This window comes from Lepeophtheirus salmonis, chromosome 12 (assembly GCF_016086655.4).
Source record: "Lepeophtheirus salmonis chromosome 12, UVic_Lsal_1.4, whole genome shotgun sequence".
In the NCBI taxonomy this organism is placed as follows: Eukaryota; Metazoa; Arthropoda; class Copepoda; order Siphonostomatoida; family Caligidae; genus Lepeophtheirus; species Lepeophtheirus salmonis.
Window position 1 is genome coordinate 253,120 of NC_052142.2, and position 18,613 is coordinate 271,732.

Genomic DNA, 18,613 nt, shown 5'->3' on the forward strand with positions numbered 1-18,613 from the left:
ATGGTTGGACAAATTTGACTTGTTCTGAAAATAAAAGATATCGATTGTTAAAGCATTGCTACTCGAATCACAACTTTGACTTGTGACCCATCATTATTATTATTAATCTTGTGAAAATGTGGGTTTGTTTTATGGTTAGATGAGATAAAAGGAATAGTTTGCTCAAAAAAGCGTCGAATCTTGCAAAACTTTAAGCATTTTAAAGAATTATGAATCCATATTTCCGCTAATAATGTGAAGGACATTCGTCTCTTGCAGTAAGATCTCATATAGCAACTATCAGTGCTCCTTTCTTTCAAAGAATTTGAGTACGGACTCCCTCTCATCTGGGTCTGTCTCAACAATTTTTCATTCTTGGTTCTACAATTTGACAAAATTCCATCGTTTATTAAATATCCCAGAACGTTAGACGATATAGAGAATCTCCGACAGAGAGAAATAAAAGAACGGACTCAAATGAGGTATAATTTTACAGTAAAATGGAAACCGAGGAAAAATTGATAGTTGCAGATGCACTTTTGAGAAATCCATATTGGAAACCTGTTAGTGTTATGTATGTAGTATAATAGATGTATGTCTTGTATTATTAAGATGTAGAGGTTGGGTAGAATCTCATATGATAAATATTCCAACATCTATAATGTATATTGTCTATATAAATATATTAGCGAGTATATAATAAATAAATAGAGTTCATATATAATAATAGTAATAGCTGGAGGGGAAGAAAGTTTTTCTATATATATGCCAAGTTCTGCTAAAATTCGATTTAATCAGCTTGAATCCGTATAGGGAGAAATGAATATCACAGTATATGTCTAGCAATAACGTGCAAATAAGCTGGGATAATTTTTCTCAATATTGCGACAGCATGATCAACATACATGTTGATATGAGTACCATAATTTATACTAATTTAAAAAAGTGATTAATTCCTTAAAAGCCGTGGTTTTAAGGTTAACTGAACCTCATAAAATATTTTAATTGTTAACACTGATCATAAAAGATACTAGAGACGTCATGACGGGAAAATTATTTTTAAGAAGAGTGTATAAAAGTATTCACGTTGAGGGAATAACGAAAAGAAGAAAGGGATTAGCTGGTTAAGAAGTACCGCATGATCAAATTGATTGATAATATGTTCATGTAAAATAAAAAACAAATATCTATAATGTTAATAAATTGTTGAACAGCTTTTCAGTGGTTTAATATCGTATTTGACTCATTAAAAAATGTTCAACCGAATAGATTTGTTAAAATGGTTTCTGCCATCCTTAAGAACTCATCATCGAGCATTGATATTCCCGGTGCTCATTCTAAGTTTTGCATTCAGCGTTGAGCTCGACAAGGAGATTAGCTATCACCATCCCTCTTTCTGATTGCAATCAACGGATTGAACGGAATTATCTACCACAACTCCAGCCTGGAAGGTCTGAAAATAAATGAAATGTCACTGAAGTGCTTATTATATGCTGACGATCTTACTTTATTTTTAACGATAACGCAAGAAAAACTGGCATATGCCATCTCCCATGCTATGAAGTCATTCAGGATTTCAAAAAAAAAAAAAATCGGGTTTCTCCATCAACATCGAGAAGACTAGGATCTTATCCAACTATGACGAATATCTTATGTCTTTTTCACTTCTAGGGATGGAAGTTTCTAGCTGCAGTGCCGGTGATGAGAGAAGAAATTAGTTAAAAAATTTATTTTCTATACAGAAATTGTCAGATTTTTTATTAATACTTTACTCACTAGATATGAGAAATTGAAGGCCAGTGATATCCATATCCTCCCAAAAACATTCCACCTGCTGAGATACGTGCCTTTTTCAAGGATGATATGTGAGGGCATATAAAAATTAAGCGAAGATTTAGTATGGGGGCATGCAAGAGCTTTGTTCTACACTCCTAGAAGGTATGTGGAAGGCGCTGAATTTCTCTTGTTTAAAACGAATCAGAAGCTCTGGTGATTTTTGGGAAATTAATTAAAAATCAAAACAAAATTCTTTCAAGGGATTGGTTTTCAATATGCTGAAAATGGTTCCATCTGAAAAGTTTGTAGTGTTGAAAAGATCGGGTTATCATTGGAGGGAGATGTGCTCAGTATGGAGCTCTATCATTGTGAATATCATCCTTTTACTAGGTTCAAACGAACCACTCAATTATAATCCTCGACTGAACAGTAAGAGTGAGTTCCTAAGTATTACAGGGATTACTTCTGCAGGCCAATATATATGAGACGGTTGCCTCGTGTTGAATAACTTCTTTCTATCCCAAAGAACACGGCGAATGTTCTCTGGGGGGTAATTATCTTTGTCTTCCAATCCCTGCATGCCTTGGATTAGAAGTCATTCCAAACAAAAATATTAAGCCAAGCTTCGATTGTTAATATTGGTCATGAATAGAAGGACCCTTCATCAATCACAAGGCAAAGGTTTGAGCGGCTTGGTATTAGCAATGGTTTGGAACATGCATATCCAAACGTTTTGAACAACACATTCACTAACACACGTCAAAAATGGCTGAGGTACACAGTGGGGACGTCCTGTATTTTACAAACAAGTCCCGAGAATTAAAATAAGAGAGTTATTTTTTATTGTTATTTTTGCCAAAAATAATTTGAAACCTTTTAATTTATTCTACCAATTTTTAGAAATTACCTCTACCTTTGGGATTGTGGAGTTCGAAGTCTAGAGAAACTTTCATGTGAAATGGAGTCCCTCGGATTGTCTCGTTGTAACATCATCAGGGTATAAGGAAAGGCGGAAAATTGAGTGGCTGATCTCCAAAGTGCAAGGTATAATTAATGCTGTGAATCGCAAGAACCAGGAACTCTTTTTCTTAGTGAGTACGTCTCTGAGGCGATATAGATTCTTGGCTCCCTCTCCATCGAAGGGAAATACTAAGAACTGTAATAAAAGTCTTGTTTACTACCGGTTCGCTTCTCCTCCTTTTTTTTTGTTTTCTTCCATCATATTACATAATGCATTAATAAAGTTGATAATATTGTAGAGAAAAACGCGTGCAAGCAGAAGGGGGGGGGAATACATATGGTATCATTGTTTAAAATACTGACGGGGTTATCATCTGCCTGCTTTATTATGATTTTTGAGGGTATAACGAAAGTATTTATTAGCAAAATGTTAGATGAAGATATACTACGTATAATTGACTTATACGTTTTTTATCCGTTACAGTAGATTTGAAAACGTCGCACTCCATGAAAGTGTAATTCATCAGAATAATAGCTAATGAAACGACAAAGTAGAGTATTTCGAAATATATTTGAAGTTCCAAGTTTAAAAAAGAAGGCTTTAATTAAATATAATCTACATAATAAAAAAATATACCATCATACATTTATGTTAAATATACAAAATTAAACAATTGGAATCATATAACTAATAACAAAAAATTATATATACAGCATATAATGTTATATTAATATTGAATAATAAAGGCGGGAATGATAACGTTCTTGATAGATAGAAGAAGATGTATATTATTTAATCAATGATGCCATAAGTATTTCTTATCTTCCCGCACGCTTTTCTATTCTTACCAAAATTAACACCCTTATGCATTAGTACTGTCAGTATGTGTTTGTGTGTGTTCTGTTGTGTAAGAAAAAGAGTGAGTACAAATAATCCTGGGGGTACTTAAGTACACTCTCTGAATAGTCTACGGGATTGGGAAGAGAAAGGAAGGAATTAGAGAAATATTTAGTATCAAGGGTATTGTTTTTGCGCTTCCTATTTCTCCTTTTATTTTTTCCCCCCGTCTTCTTCCTTTTACTTATATTAAATAAAAATGTATAAATATGTATGTACATTAGTACTTTAAAAAAAAATATATTTTAAAGAATTTAATTTATAACGGAATTTTTTTTTTTGTAAATAAAACTTTAAAATATCAGAATTAGTTATGTTTAATGTAGAAAAAAAAAAAAATTGTGAAAATTTCTGATTATTTATTTATAATTAAATAAATAAAACAATACAAAACAGGAGAAGAACAAATAAAGACAATTACTTGCTTATCATAGAGATCTCAGGAGACCAATTAGACCGACAAAAATTGACCTCAAGTAAACTGTAGGGTAAAAATTACGTCAGAGAAAAGGACTTCTAGCACTAAAAGATACTTATATGCATTTAAAAAACAAAATACACCTTGAAGTTAAAAAATCCGGGGAAAAAAAACATCAAAATATTTATGATCGTTTGTTATAGTCATTAAAATAATAAGTAATTGAACTTGTCATGTACATCTACAGCTTAGAAATGCTACAATGTACATAAACAAATCGTAACACCCCAATTATAGCAATTATTACTTGCAATCGATGTTGTGTTATTAAAGATAAATTGTTCCCAAAAAAGTATCACCAATAATAAGTTGTATTATTGGTTTCGATACGTCAAAAAACAATGGCAATAGAGGCAAAAGTCAACGCTTACAGATCTTCTCTACGCTCGTCACTCTGTAAAAGAGGTCGGGTACATTATGAATGGCTCTGTTGAGCTTGTGAGGATGCTCATTAAGAGCTGTGGGAGCCTCTCCAGAAAGACAGGAGGACACAAAAAGATTGTCACTGAAGACTTCTTGACCAGTGTTGGCATTGAAAATGAAACCAAGGGAGCCAACCATGAGGTGATGGACGAGGTTGTGAATTCCTGGTTGGATACCTATTACCCCGAACAATCAAACCAACAAAATCAACTTATAAATTTCAACAATATTGGCTTCAAGTCATAGAATAGTGTGTTAGTATGCTACTGCTTTTAGAAAGGAATCAACCATTCATATACTGGGTAATCCATTGAAATCTGAACACTTACTAATTCAATAATTACTTAAGATTGATTGACGAAAGTTAATTCATATTTCGATTTACTGAAGCATAAACAGTTAATCCGAGCTCTCTAGGGTACGTAAAATTCAAGAAAATGACACTTCCAAGCGATTCACACTACACTGTCCAGATTTTAATGTACCACTCCGTAATTCGACAATATACATATATATATAAATTTTTCTTTTGAAATTTAAAGTACCTTTTTACTTTATTTAAAAAAATTTATTGATATCACCTCTAAATTTTTTTGCAACAATGGTAGATTAAGAATTTATCATGTTAATTCTTCTAAGTATTATACTTAATATACTTATTGACCGATGTGTTATATATGTATGTTTAGTATAATATAAAAACCAATTTTAGAGTGATAAAAAGCCACTGTTGAATTACTTTTATTACCATAACTCAAATAAGTTAATCTGCAGAACATAAATTAAGAAAATAATTTCGTACAAGTTTTTAATATTATTTTTTGACAGACAAATTTGTTGGCGAGCATTAAATCGTTTTTCATTTTGAGCTGTAAATCATTTTTTTTAATACTATTAAACAATATTCAACCTGTTCAATGTTATAGGTATCGATTATCTAATGATGAAGTGGGAAATCGTTTTTTTATTGTTGATCAAGAAGGTTTAATTACAAAAACCCGTCATAATCTTAGAGAAATGGAGGAACTTTTTTATGATTTAAGTAAACCCAAACTTCATATTTCTAATGTAATCTAATTATGAGAATTAGTTTTTTTAACGTTGTTAAGGAAAAATCAATTTGATCTATCACTTCATATAATCCTTGTGAGGTTTCATTGATATTTTATTAAAAAGTATATTTACTTTCTAATTTATATCTAAACTTTCACATTTCTAGTTATTCACAATAATTTTGGTTAATGTCAAATAACTTGCATACAAATAACTATAACCTGTTATATGAAATCATGAATTAAATGTATATAACCAAAATTATTGTGAATAACTAAAAATGTGAAAGCTTAAAATATTTGCGAGCGTTGATTAAAAAAAAGTATATTTTAATACTCTATTCTTATTAAGGATTCCTTTCTTTTTTGAACAATCATACGTAATAGTGAGCTAGTAGCACCATAGTTTATAGGGTTCTCTGTTGCTACATATATCGTCTCTCTAAGTTAAGATATTTTTATGACATTCCCTTGGGTGCTGTTTTTACGCTGGCCGCGATTACGATTACATCTCTATCAATAACACATAAACTACATGATTTTTAAAAAAAATTTGTACTGACTATATTACCTGCTATTGGTTAACATTTATTTTTTTTATTTCTGGAACCAGAAGAAAAAGTCTCCCAAAGATTTTCAATATTTTTCAAAGACAATCAAAGGTTCTGTAATCTTGGATAGTTATAATTAGAGAAGTAAAGCAGAGTTTTTTACGCTGTGTTTAAAAACTGGTGACGTCTTAATACTATGTAAACCTTGAACAAGCTTAATAGAGAGAGGAATTGGAAGCATAATTTAGTCAGCTTCGATTCCTGCTGAAGATTAATATATTTGTTATTTCATTATTATATTTTGCATAATTATGAATATGATAGTTGACACAAATATAATTTTAAAACATTTAATAACACTAGTGAAGAAAAGTTTACTTGTTCTAAATTCTTTTAAATTTTATACTCTATTGTTGTAGAGCTTGACGTGGTGATGACGAATATGTAGTTAGTTTTTTCTTATCGAACTGGAACTGATAAATCTAATCGCTAATGCAAGAGGAGAGAAGAGGATTGCAAGAAAAATGTTCCTCCAATTACAACCCAGTGCTGCCATATATATATATATTAGACTTTATCCAAAATGTTAAAAGTTGGAATTGGTTATCGCCGTATATTTTTTATTTGTATTTTATTCCTCTAAGCAAGAAAATAACTATCAAACGTCCTAAAAAGTAGTCTTTCATGGATGCTTTTTGATTTGAAAATCTGTAAATGTAAAAAAAAGAACATTTTACTATTGTTCCTTAAAAATTATCGATTTGAATCTAGAAGAAGATTTTTATTTTTTTTTAAGCATTATAGATGAAACATATATTTTCAGCACTATTTCTCTAACTTGTCTCAAAGGATGAGTATTTAAGTTCCAAGCATGTTGCCAATAAATAAATATTTTCTTTTGATAACGTGCATTTATTTACACGTTTCTCTTCATTATGACTACTCAAATATTGTTTCTTGATATCAAGTGTGTAATATATTACTATTTAAAATATACTTTTTTTTATTCATTTATGCCATATAAGACATCCTAATTTATAATTTTGGACTGGATGATTTGATGTGGAATTATCCCGTGATAATGATTAGGATAGATCTGTCAATAATGGTTTTGGTCATGCAAAGATGGATGAATGAGCAGAAGTGGGGAGAAAATTAGTCTTGGGTTTAGTAAAACTAAAGCATTGTTATGTACCTGACCTCCCAATTAGCATTGCACTAGGTATTTCTGCCTTAAAACTATTTGGAAAAAATTAATTTTTTCGATAAAGTGTGGATGGAACTAAAAAAGAAAGAATTAGTGTTATATTTGAAAAATGGAAGGTTTTTCAGCCAAATAAATGCGACTTTTACATTTCTTGTATCAATACGCTTTCTTGGTCCAAATTTTAGGTATATTTCACCACTAGAACAGATTTTATGACTAAAAGGAAATTTTCAACTTGATTTTTTAAAAAATGTGATATTTCGGGAACCGCTGGGAGTTATACGCTCAATTTTTCAGGATCATAACATTTTTATTAAAGCTAAGTCTTTTGCGATTTTAAGGAAAAGCGAAGAGGTAGGGTGAAAAATTTCTTTTTTTTCTGGATGATTTGTTGTGGATTTACCCCCACGGATACATCATCTGCAAATATAATAGTTAATATAGTTCAAAAATTAGATATGATGAATAGATTAGTTCCACAAGAATTGGTATAAAATTTCACCTAGTGGACATTCTTTTGCTGGCGTAAATATTTTTTTACTTTCTTATTGACAGCATTCAGCCCTTCTATTTTCATAAAGTACGTTTTGTTTGTACAAGCATCAATGGCGAACGTAAAGAAAGCTTCTATAAATTTAAATGGAATATAAATTTTTATCCTATGTCTAAAAACCTTATGATGGCATGTTTTTTTTTACAAAGTACTGAGCTTTTAGTCTTATCTATTACTTTTCCTTCAGCGAGTCTGAAGATTTTTTTTTCAAAATCTAAATTGATTTATCATAGGGACTTAAGGGAATCAATATGCCAATAAATTATTTTCTATTCCTTGGTGTTAGTGTGATTGGTCTATAGGCTTTTGGGATACTGCAGTCACTTTTATCAGGCTTCGTTAAAAAAAATATTACAGCATTAGTCCAGATTATTGGTTCATATTTTACTCAAAACAACAAATACTTTTTCTTTTCTTTTTTTTCACGCTCACAGCAATTTAGTCTATATTCACAACATTACATATGAATTCTATCATCTTTCTAATATACAGATATCTTTTTTATATCCATTTTTGTTATAAATGTTTGTTATCTATTTTTAATTTAGGTACATTTGCTGCAAATGAAATAGAAATGGAAGGTTTTGGATTACTTGAAGTTGTTAAAAGAGTCAAACCAACTGTATTGATTGGTTTGTCTGCTTGTGGTGGTATTTTCACAGGTAACTAATATGTTAGGATTGATTTTTGTTTGATATATTTATAGTGTTGTGCATGTTAAAATTATTCATCTCAATATAATAAAAGTTTTTCAAATCTACATATTTATCAATATATATAATTTATTAAATTACTAATGAGACATTTGTCTTTAAAGCAAAACAATTAAATAATGGATTGATATAAATGTAATTATTAGCCAACACAAGGATATCCAGTCTCTCCTTTACTTTTTGTTACTGCAATTGTTGTATACAAGAAATGAAGCCTCTATACTTGCATAACAAGGATTAATTTAAATACTCCATTGCAGTAACAAAAAGTAAAGGAGAGACTGGATATCCTTGAAAGCAGTTTTTACCTATAACTATTGGGTCACTCTGCTCTCCATCAAACATGATATTAGAAGTCCCATCATAAAGCAGGGCTCAGATTGGATTGAAAAATATTTGCAAGAGGTATTTCTTCACTGAAGAAAGGATAAAATGATGAGATACTGTATCAAATGTATTGCTGAAATAAATTGCAAATAATTCTCCAAATTTTTCCTTTTTTTCGTTGACTCAATAGCCCGACTGAATATTTCTTGAAATATCAGAAATATGTTTATTTTTAAGGAATATTTCATACTCTGCTCCCAACTTTTTATTTAAAATAGGCTCGATTTGTTTGGCCAACTCCTTCGAAAATTTTATAAGATTAATTAAGAATCGTTAAAGGCTCCAATGACTAATCTTAGTTCCACCTCCCTTTTTTGGAATGATATATCCTATAACGATTCAGTCCAGCTGGAAGTCTACCTTTTCTTTCGATTTGAGTACCAAAACTAAGAAGATACGGAATAATGTCATTACACATAAAGTAAAGATTTTTCATCTTATACTATCTGGACCAGTTGCTTTATTATTTTCATAATATCTCCTCATATATTCAGAAATATTTTTATAAGAAAAAACACAACCATTTACCACTTGTTTTGGGTCTCTTTCCTTGATGAAGAGCTTTAAATCTTTTGTAATAGTTATTTAGCATTTCCTCTTCGGCGAATCTAAAATACCAAACACGTTTAAACTGTCAGGCACAAAAGGTTCGAATAAATAATTACCTATTATTCATTATTTCTTCAATATCACCTTGTATTTTCTCTTACGTATATTCATTAAATTTATCTAGGATAAAGTTGTGTACCAAACAAATTTTATTAAAGTGTTATAAAGTTTATTACATGACAGTACCGGGTTGTAAGATGTCCTCAGTCTATTATTTAATTTTAGTTTATATTCTTTTAGATCCAGGATCCACTTAGTGACCTTATGACTTCTTTTTACAGGAATTATGAAGAATTCTAAATTAATCATTTTATAATTGGAAGAAGGTTGAAATACATATGAAGCTCTCTTGGTCAAAGAGAGCAAACGACTAGAAACCAGAGCAAGATCGATCCTCGACGACAGCTTACCACTTCTCCATGAGTAGGAATCCCTTTCCTCATTACATATCCTAAACAAATCATATAGTTTTAGTTCATAAATTAATTTCATTACTACATTACTGTAAAAGGTTTCTTATAAATATCCACATTAAGATCCCCAATCAAAATTAAGAGGAAGTAAGCATTTTTTGGTTATCAATAATAGACTTGGAAAAAAGAGTTCGATTTCCTATTAGGTCCATCTGCATTGATTATGATATAATCCGAAATATTAGAAGATATTTTTATCTGGTGCCTCTCAATTTTATTGGAATAATGCTCTAAACATACTGAATTTCCAATTGACTTAGCCACAAATGTCATGATACCTTTAAAAGGATTGCACCCACTATAAAAATACACATAATTAGCAGGAAGGCATACACTACAGGAACTAAGCAAGTAGATGATAATATAGATCTGATATCTTGTAGACAAATTATGTTTGGTTTTCAAGATTTCAATATCGATACCTTATTATGTATAAATGAATTTCATGAACAAATGACAAAGTTGTCTTATGTACTTTATCTAATGCTCACATTATACATATACATTTTGTTCCTAAGGGACACCAAAAGACAAATAAGTTTTTTTTCACAAAACTATTTTTAATTTTGATTATTATAAGCTATTGCAAATGTATGGTTGCCACAAATTGTACGGGACACTTAACATGCAAAATAAAATTTAATTGCAATCATAAATACTAATCAAATTCAAATATCGTATTCAAAATACGAGCGAAAAAATATGTACCGCTCATTTTTTAATTGAACAGGAGGGCGCTTACAAGACTAGCATGTAAAAAACATATACGCGAACAATAAGAATAGAATTAAAAGGAAGAAGAAATGCGTGCTAATTCTGCGTAAGTACTCCAGTAAATCCAGCTCAAACCCCGATTTGAATTTAGCCATAAAACGTATTATAGTCTGTTTATAAAGCTTATGCACCACAAAGTTCGTAAAAATTATGGGTCAGTACTATTATAGAGGATGCGTACACAAAAATGTGGTCTAATAACCTATTGTGAAGTAAAAGTTAAGTTTTACTAAAGTTGGTTACTATTTTTTTTTAATGGGAGTATCAATTTTAAATTTGAAAGACAATGAAATATATCTATTTTAAGCAAAGTTTATCATCTATTTTCTGCACTAGTCTTGATCACACTCTAGGCGAAACTTGACACAAGCCTCAATACTAGCATACTCAGGGTATCTTGATAATACTAGCCCTGAGGGATTCCATATTTAGATGAGAGGTAGTCTTTCCCTTAACAGGACCCCATCTAAATTAGTCCAAGTTAATTTTTTTTATTGTAGACCCAATGTGTTTGATATACGTCAGGGTCTTTTTGTATTTTTCAAGCCTTTTTCTTCCTAGTTTCGTCAGCTGTGAAGGTCTTTTTTTGTTTGTTTTGGAGCTCTAAAAATAGATTTAAGACCCAGATGGAAGTAGTCTGCTATTCACTTTGTGTTTTCGGTCTTATTAAGGTCAGTGGCATTTATCAACATGGTGATGTAGGACAATTGTTGATCTTGGCTTCCAGGATACCATTTCGCCTCTTTTTGTGCCAACTCCTCTTCTTGGATCCTCTTAGTTCATAATTCTTCATTTTTGGAATTTTGGATGCATGATATAGAGTGGATATACATTTCAACCATCTTGGTAATATCTTTTCGTCAAAGAGATCATGGAATTTTTGTGCTTTTCCTGGTTGCTTTCTTAATTTACCTACCTTTTCCCCTTATTTATGACATTATAACTGATAACGTGCACGCCAAAATGACCGTGATACTTGAAAATTGCTGGAGTTTATCGGCCGTAATTTTCTCAAATATTTTATGAGTTTGTAATTATTCTATCTTATTTTGAAGATTTAAATGTCATCAGCAGATATATTGATCTCTCAAATTGACTATTTTTTTATGCTACTGTTATAGTACTCGTTGTTACACAAATCGGACCCTCCACAAATTTAAAGTACCCTGCTTAATCTTTAATTTATAAAAAAAAAACATTATTGATCATTGAAAAAAAATAATTGCTACCTCTTATTATTATCTCGTAACTTGTAAAGGGTTTTTTTATTAGGAATGCTCCAATATTTTTTTGTTTTGTTTTGTTTAGGGAGAAATAGACACTATATTTATTTATTTTTTAATCATGGGAGTGTTATACACTCTATCAGCGACTGCAAATTATCCAAATTTATTATCAAAATAACCCTTCAATTGTCGTAATTTTTAAAGCATTAAGTCTATTTTATGGTCCATTTAACAAGCTTGCATGTTCGATAATTACTCACCTTTGTCAAAAGCCATACCTTACATAATATTTCAGTTCCTTTGAGAAGATGTGCATGTAGTGTAGATAATATTGATGCCACAAACACATCAGTTGCAGAAGACCCGGATATGTCTCTTACACAGCATTTTCAAGCATTGGGCATTTCTGTGACATCATTGTGGGAACTTAATGTAAGGATATTGGCTTACATGCATTTAAGATCAAATTGACATAAGAGCTTAAGCTTTTTGATCATTTGAAGCGCTGTAGATTCGTTAATTGGTCTCCACAACAATTTGAAAATGATACTGTGAAGCTAACTTTTCATAATTATTCGTTATGCTGAGGCAATCCACACATGTTTCACGAGACATTATTGCATCCTGAAAAAATTACTGTTTGGTGTGGTGTGAACTTTATGCTGTAGAGATTATTGGGCTATATTTTTTCGTTGATAATGATAATTTATAAATTTAAATTGATATCACACTATGATAACTAATTTTTTCAGCCCAATTACAAAGTATGGACTTGGCAAATATGTGGTTTCAACAAAACGGTGCCACTTGTCACACAAAAAACGTTACAATCGATTTATTGTAAGCTTTATTTGGTGACCGCGTGATTTCTATAAATAGACCAGTAGATTAACCTCCAAGATTTAAAACCGCCATTTAAAGCCTTTAGTTTATTTTCTATGGAGTCATAGGAAGTAATTGTTTTACAACAATAAGCCTACGATGTTAAAAGAGCTCTGAGAAAATTGGTTTCAGCGATTGGACTTGTGTAATAGTGCTTGTGGTCGTCAGGCTAGAAAAATCGATTTTATTTTCATAAATGTATATATTTATAATTTGTAACCGAAAAATGAATTTGGAAAAATCTTTAACCGTTTGTGTTTTATTTATCAAAAAAAGTTGAAGCGTTCTTAATGGAAAACTCTTTATTTAAAATATATATATATCGAAAATTTATTTATTTGAATGCAAAAATGTTTTATATATTTTAATATAAATTACATTCTTTATTTTTATTTTTTAGATAAAGTTTTAAAGATGATGAGTGATAATTGTAAAGATAGTTTACCAATTATCTTTCCACTGTCGAATCCTACTTCTCGTTCTGAATGTACAGCCGAGCAGGCACAAAAGTATACCCAGGGTAGAGCTATATTTGCATCTGGTTCCCCTTTTTCCGACATAAAATATGGAAAAAATGTTATTGCTTCATCACAGTGTAACAATCGTTATATTTTCCCTGGTTTGGCCTTGGGAGCTGCGCTTGGACAGACAAGTGTTATCACAAATGCGATGATTAATAAATCGGCAGAAGCATTGACGGAACTAATTGAAAATGAAGATTTAGAAAGACGAGCTACCTTTCCCGAACTTGTAGACATTCACGAAATAGCTGTTCATTTGGCTACAAGAGTATTTGAACAAGCTATGGATGAAAACTTGCCCGTAATTAAATATTGTCTTTCTTTATATTTAAAAATTGTTCTTGTAAATATTTGCTACTTCTGTTTAATTATTAGAAGCTGCTTCTAATAAATTAAATTGTTATTTATTCTAATATAGCATAAATCTTTTAATTGAATATATAGGTAGGTAACAAGATTGCGTTGGAAGCGAGAATTAAAGGAGGAGAAGATGGTCTTAAAGATTATATTCGATCTAAAATGTGGCGGCCAGAATATCGTCCTCTTGTTTATTTACCTCCTGGAAAAGGCGAATGAAAATAGCTTGTATAATATATAATACCAATTCATTACTTGCAGTTTATTATAGTATTGGATTTTAATATTTATGTATTTTTATTCTTATATATATATCTTTTATATCTTAATCATACATTAGAAGAAAAATATTATTTAAGTATAATTGCTTCGAAGTTTATTGTGAATACGGTTTGTTAGAACAAAGCTAGACAAGTTGAAGTGTGGTTTTGTTGGAATTATGTCAATAGGTTACGAGCAAACTAATAATTATTTATTTTTCACAAGATTACTCAATGTCGCTCCATAAGTATTGATTGCTTGAGGTCGCTAGTGTTACGTAAGATTATCTCAACTGTAGTGTGCCCCCGTTGTATGCTTGAGTCATTATAATTTTAAGATTTATAGTTAACTGTTATACCTATATTAATATTATTTATCGATAATATTTCGTATTTGCAAATTCTAAAATTGTGATATTTGTAATTTGTAAGTTAGTAAATATAATAATTTATAAATATGCAATCATCTCGTGTTATCCCTGGGTACTCGAGGGGAGCATCATTGCGATTCCTTTTGAATGAAAGTACTTGTTTTAAATGGAGATTACTCTGAGAAGAGAAGACGTTCATGGTTCACGTTAGATTACATCACCATACTCTGTGTTATGTGAACAAAAATATAAGCCATAATATTTCCGAGTGACAAGGCAAGCTCTAGCTTTCTAATATCTAATTAAAAATCCATTTTTTTACAAAAAAAAAAAACGAAACTCCAATTTTCACCGATTTCTTTTTTTGATTATAAGTAAATTTAGAAAACTTACTTATTCGTATAGTTGTTGTTTGAAACGCCAGTCACTTTTAGATTTTTAGCCCAATGCCCAATCTAGTCTTCTCTTTTTTGTCTTTCTATTAGGCATTAGTTAGGGTAATTTCTTCTATTAATATTTTTAAGACATGCAGGGAGTCCCAACATAACGGGGTTTCAAACACCGCAGATTTCGCATAATGTAGTGTTTGGAATTATTCTGACTACCCGTAATGTGCAGTATATTCTTCTCATATCAAAGTATTTATATTACGATAATAAATTACAATAAACTATATATTGGCATAAAGGATAATTTCTGTATTTCTAAAAAAGTCCCCCCATCAATGCAGATTTAGTGCGGATTTTTCTTTCATTTAAGTGTTTGCAAAAATCTTATTATTTTTGAAACTGAAGAGTGAAGAAAACAAAAAACTCAAATACTCCCATTTGATCACACCCTACCAAAGTAAGTTCTTTATAACCTATTTCTATTAAGTCGTTTGGAGAAAAACACATCCTACGCCAATTAATTATATATTCAGAAAACAATCTAATCAGTCTTCATTTGCTATTGGTACTACTGAGGCAACGGAGGTAGAATACTTAATAAATATATTATTAAAGACGAATGCAAATTTATCCATAGTTTCCGAAAGAATACTAAAATCTTAGATACTGAGGATCAACTTGGCGAAGGACGATTTCAGAAAAAAGTTTGTTAGGGGAGCATAGAAGGGAAACATAAATGACTATAAGACAATTTGTGATCAAGTTCTCAATCCAACGGGAATGTACCTGAAATATCGGAAATCATCAGGGCTCTATGTTCTAGAACTCATTGGGTGGTGGGGGGGGGGGCATCATAGAGAACATTGGTAAGGGTGTGTTAGATAAAATAGGAATAATCTCTGATCCCCATGAGCTGCTGTACGGCTTCGAAGGAATCAATGAGGGACTCCGTGGCGTCGTTGGTGATATGTAAGCTCTAGTCTCTTATCTCAGCGGTGCGTTTCAGTGGTGCTTGCCCTTCACCAATAAGAGTGTAGGTGGCGACGAGTTTAAATTACTGTAAATAAAAGCGGAATTTTAATTCCTTTAATGCGACAAGAATATAATATTTCTTAGTATATTAAAGATAAGTGGTATATTTTTAATAAATGTGGTTTTCACACATTTTTCAGGCATTTATATTTTTTTATTCGTTGCAAATCATTATCTAAATTATTATTGATATAATTTTTCGAAAACATTTCAAAATATCCCATTTTCTTCAAAAAATATTTGATTTGATATTGAGTAAATGTATATAATAAAAAAGAAAAAAAAAGAATAATCGATTTTGACAAAGAGAGTTCTCATCCTCCATTCACAGCTCATTCATTAAAAAATTTCTCCTCTAAATCCTATTTTTTTTACTACTATTTCCTAAAGCTAACCTTCTGATATCCTAAATAAAATATTTATTGTTACATTATGGTGTCAAGTAACGAAAATTCTGTGGTTTGTGCAAAATTCTGTTATCTCCAATACAAATTACTGCACGTTAGAGAATTTGTTTAAAAGCAATGAACTATGATGCTGAACAAGTTGATGAAGTAAAATAATTAATTAATGGTCTTAGTGACAGCAATATTTATAATATATTTGTTGGTGTAATTTTTATTTTTTATTCTATTTATACTTTTTTTCATATCTCAATTTTATATTATTTATCGTTGCTTAAAATAATTAATTTTATCATGGTTAAATTTCTATCAACATATCAATTACAAAAATATAACTAATATTAAGAAGAAAAAAAAACATGAAAATTTGTGACATAAAATGTAAATAAATAATTTGGTGTTTAGAAAACAGGAGTGCTCTTATCAGTTCATAACATAGGTCCTTTTTTATAGTGAAATTTACATGTACGCTTCAAAAGAGGCTAATACACATTCCAAAATGTCCATTAGGAAAAATCGTCTTCTGGCAAAATGTTTTTTTTTACCTGTAGGTCCTAAAATAATTTTGTATGGAGGTTTCACTGATGAGCCAAATAATTTACGCCTCTCTTCTTTTTGTTTTTGAACGATTTTTCACGGATCCAATATAAATGATTATTATTTTTATATATAATATTTTAAGTATATTTAATGCAATCTTTCAATTTTTTGATGTAAAATGAAGGGGGAAGAGAACCGAAAAAATTGATAATTTATATTAATAAGGCAACGTTTTCTGTTTGTTTGTCTAATTGTCTACCTAGGACTCATTTTTACTAAGAGTGTGTGTATCTATAGCTCAGTGCGTAATCTTCAATAAGAAAAAGAGAATACATATGTGAGGCCATCACAAGAAATCAACTCCTAAAAAATCTGTGAAAATGAGAAAAACGACTTTTTGTGCTTTTAGCTATTTTTGTTTCATATGAAAAGAAAAGTATATTCTTGTAATACGAAATTTCACCACTTTTAGATAAAAGCACAAATTTAATTGACGAATTTGAAAATTTAGGTGAAACTTGAGATTGTTTGCAGTTCAATTCAACATAGATCTAACAAGACTTGTTGTGTTTCCTCACATTTATAATAAAGGCACCTCCCATGACGTTGAGCTGCATCAACTTTTATAGATACATTATTTTTTAGGGGGATATTTTGATAATCATCCGTAATTTACGCACTCTATAGAGGGTTAATAAAATATTTATATAATAGAAATTGTAGAGTATTATACAAATAATAGTAAACTAACGTCGACTTAATTTTACGAAAAACAATTGTATGTTGTTTTTTTGTAATTGTCTCACATATATTAACTAATTTACTGCGAAAAGAAATAAAAAATATTGTGTTTTCCAATATTTGAAAGGTAAATTTATTTACAGTTACATAGATAAAACAGTTTCACAAATGTTGACCCCAACAATACGTTATGTAATTAATCAAAGTAAATAGTTATATAAACAGTGGAATACATTTTTTTAGAGACTTTTCTGTAGTCATTAAATTTTTAATTACATTTATTCAATAAATAAATTAATAAATGGAATAAAAAACTTACAAAGGACATTAACATTAGACACCCCCTTAAAAGACAATCTATGTTGAAGACTATTTCATTCAAATTAATCGTCAAATACTATATGTTTCATATTTATATATCTACGAGTACTTTAACATAACATAATTATTTAATTGGGACTGCAAAAGTACTTTATTACTTAGCCGTAGTCGACTTGAGGGCAGGCAAGGGGACAATTTTATTAAGTGTCACTCAATACACATGTTAGAATTCATTTTACATAGATTATGCATAAGAAAGAGAGAGAAAAAAAAACCAAGCAGAAGAGACATCATTTAAGCATCATACTAAGGAACATCCTTATACGTGTACAATTTTCTCCTTTCTCACGTCGAAAGATAAGTCTTTCTCTCATTTTACGTTTGGTTTAATATATGTATATATATATATATATGTACGAAGATATATGTTTACTTATAACTTTTGTGAGAATAGTTTAAAAAATAAGATAAAAGTATTGTCCTTTTTCTTCTGTACAATGGCACCTGGAGCATTTGGAATTTTAGGTCCTTTATTGCGTCGTAAAAAAAAATATGAAAAATTAGAAACGGAGGATCCAGAAAAAAAAAAAAATCAAGAAGCAAGTCATGACGAAATTGAAAGACTTAATAATAAAATTGTAAGACCTTCTTATCTTTGTATAAAAAACCAAAAATAATAAGTTTTATGTATTCTATATATTTATTTTTATTATTAATATAAAACATAGAAATTCTA

At 30.2% G+C, this 18,613-nt stretch overlaps 2 protein-coding genes and 1 long non-coding RNA gene across 15 annotated transcripts in view; 2 read left to right on the top strand and 1 right to left on the bottom strand.

Annotated features, from left to right (window-relative positions):
• The window catches only part of LOC121127274 (uncharacterized), an 18,217-nt gene extending 4,034 nt beyond the window's left edge, over positions 1-14,183 (top strand). For 3 of the 6 annotated variants that reach the window (XM_071892405.1, XM_071892406.1, XM_040722605.2), the window contains exons 6-9: positions 5,441-5,556; positions 8,426-8,539; positions 13,342-13,763; positions 13,907-14,183. In XM_071892405.1, the coding sequence (XP_071748506.1) occupies positions 5,441-5,556; positions 8,426-8,539; positions 13,342-13,763; positions 13,907-14,038 (784 nt within the window). In that variant the 3' untranslated portion in view covers positions 14,039-14,183. The remainder of the gene's footprint in view (positions 1-5,440; positions 5,557-8,425; positions 8,540-13,341; positions 13,764-13,906) is intronic. The other 3 variants (XM_071892403.1, XM_071892404.1, XM_040722604.2) reach the window with 1 other exon arrangement.
• On the bottom strand, positions 579-3,877 carry LOC121127278 (uncharacterized). 2 transcript variants are annotated; one of them, XR_011783030.1, is made up of 3 exons: positions 1,756-3,854; positions 1,486-1,666; positions 579-1,432 (listed from the first exon to the last, which is right to left on the bottom strand). It is a non-coding gene; the product is annotated as an uncharacterized lncRNA (long non-coding RNA). The 2 variants fall into 2 exon arrangements; XR_011783031.1 differs by having other exon boundaries at positions 1,486-3,877.
• A 150-nt stretch (positions 14,184-14,333) lies between the features above and the next one.
• Positions 14,334-18,613, top strand: part of LOC121126982 (uncharacterized) — an 86,966-nt gene continuing 82,686 nt past the window's right edge. For all 7 annotated transcript variants that reach the window (XR_011783017.1, XR_011783019.1, XR_011783018.1 and 4 more), the window contains exon 1: positions 14,334-18,515. Coding sequence is in view for 3 of the 7 variants with exons in the window: in XM_040722337.2 (XP_040578271.1) it covers positions 18,303-18,515 (213 nt within the window). In the remaining 4 variants the exon portion in view is untranslated. The remainder of the gene's footprint in view (positions 18,516-18,613) is intronic.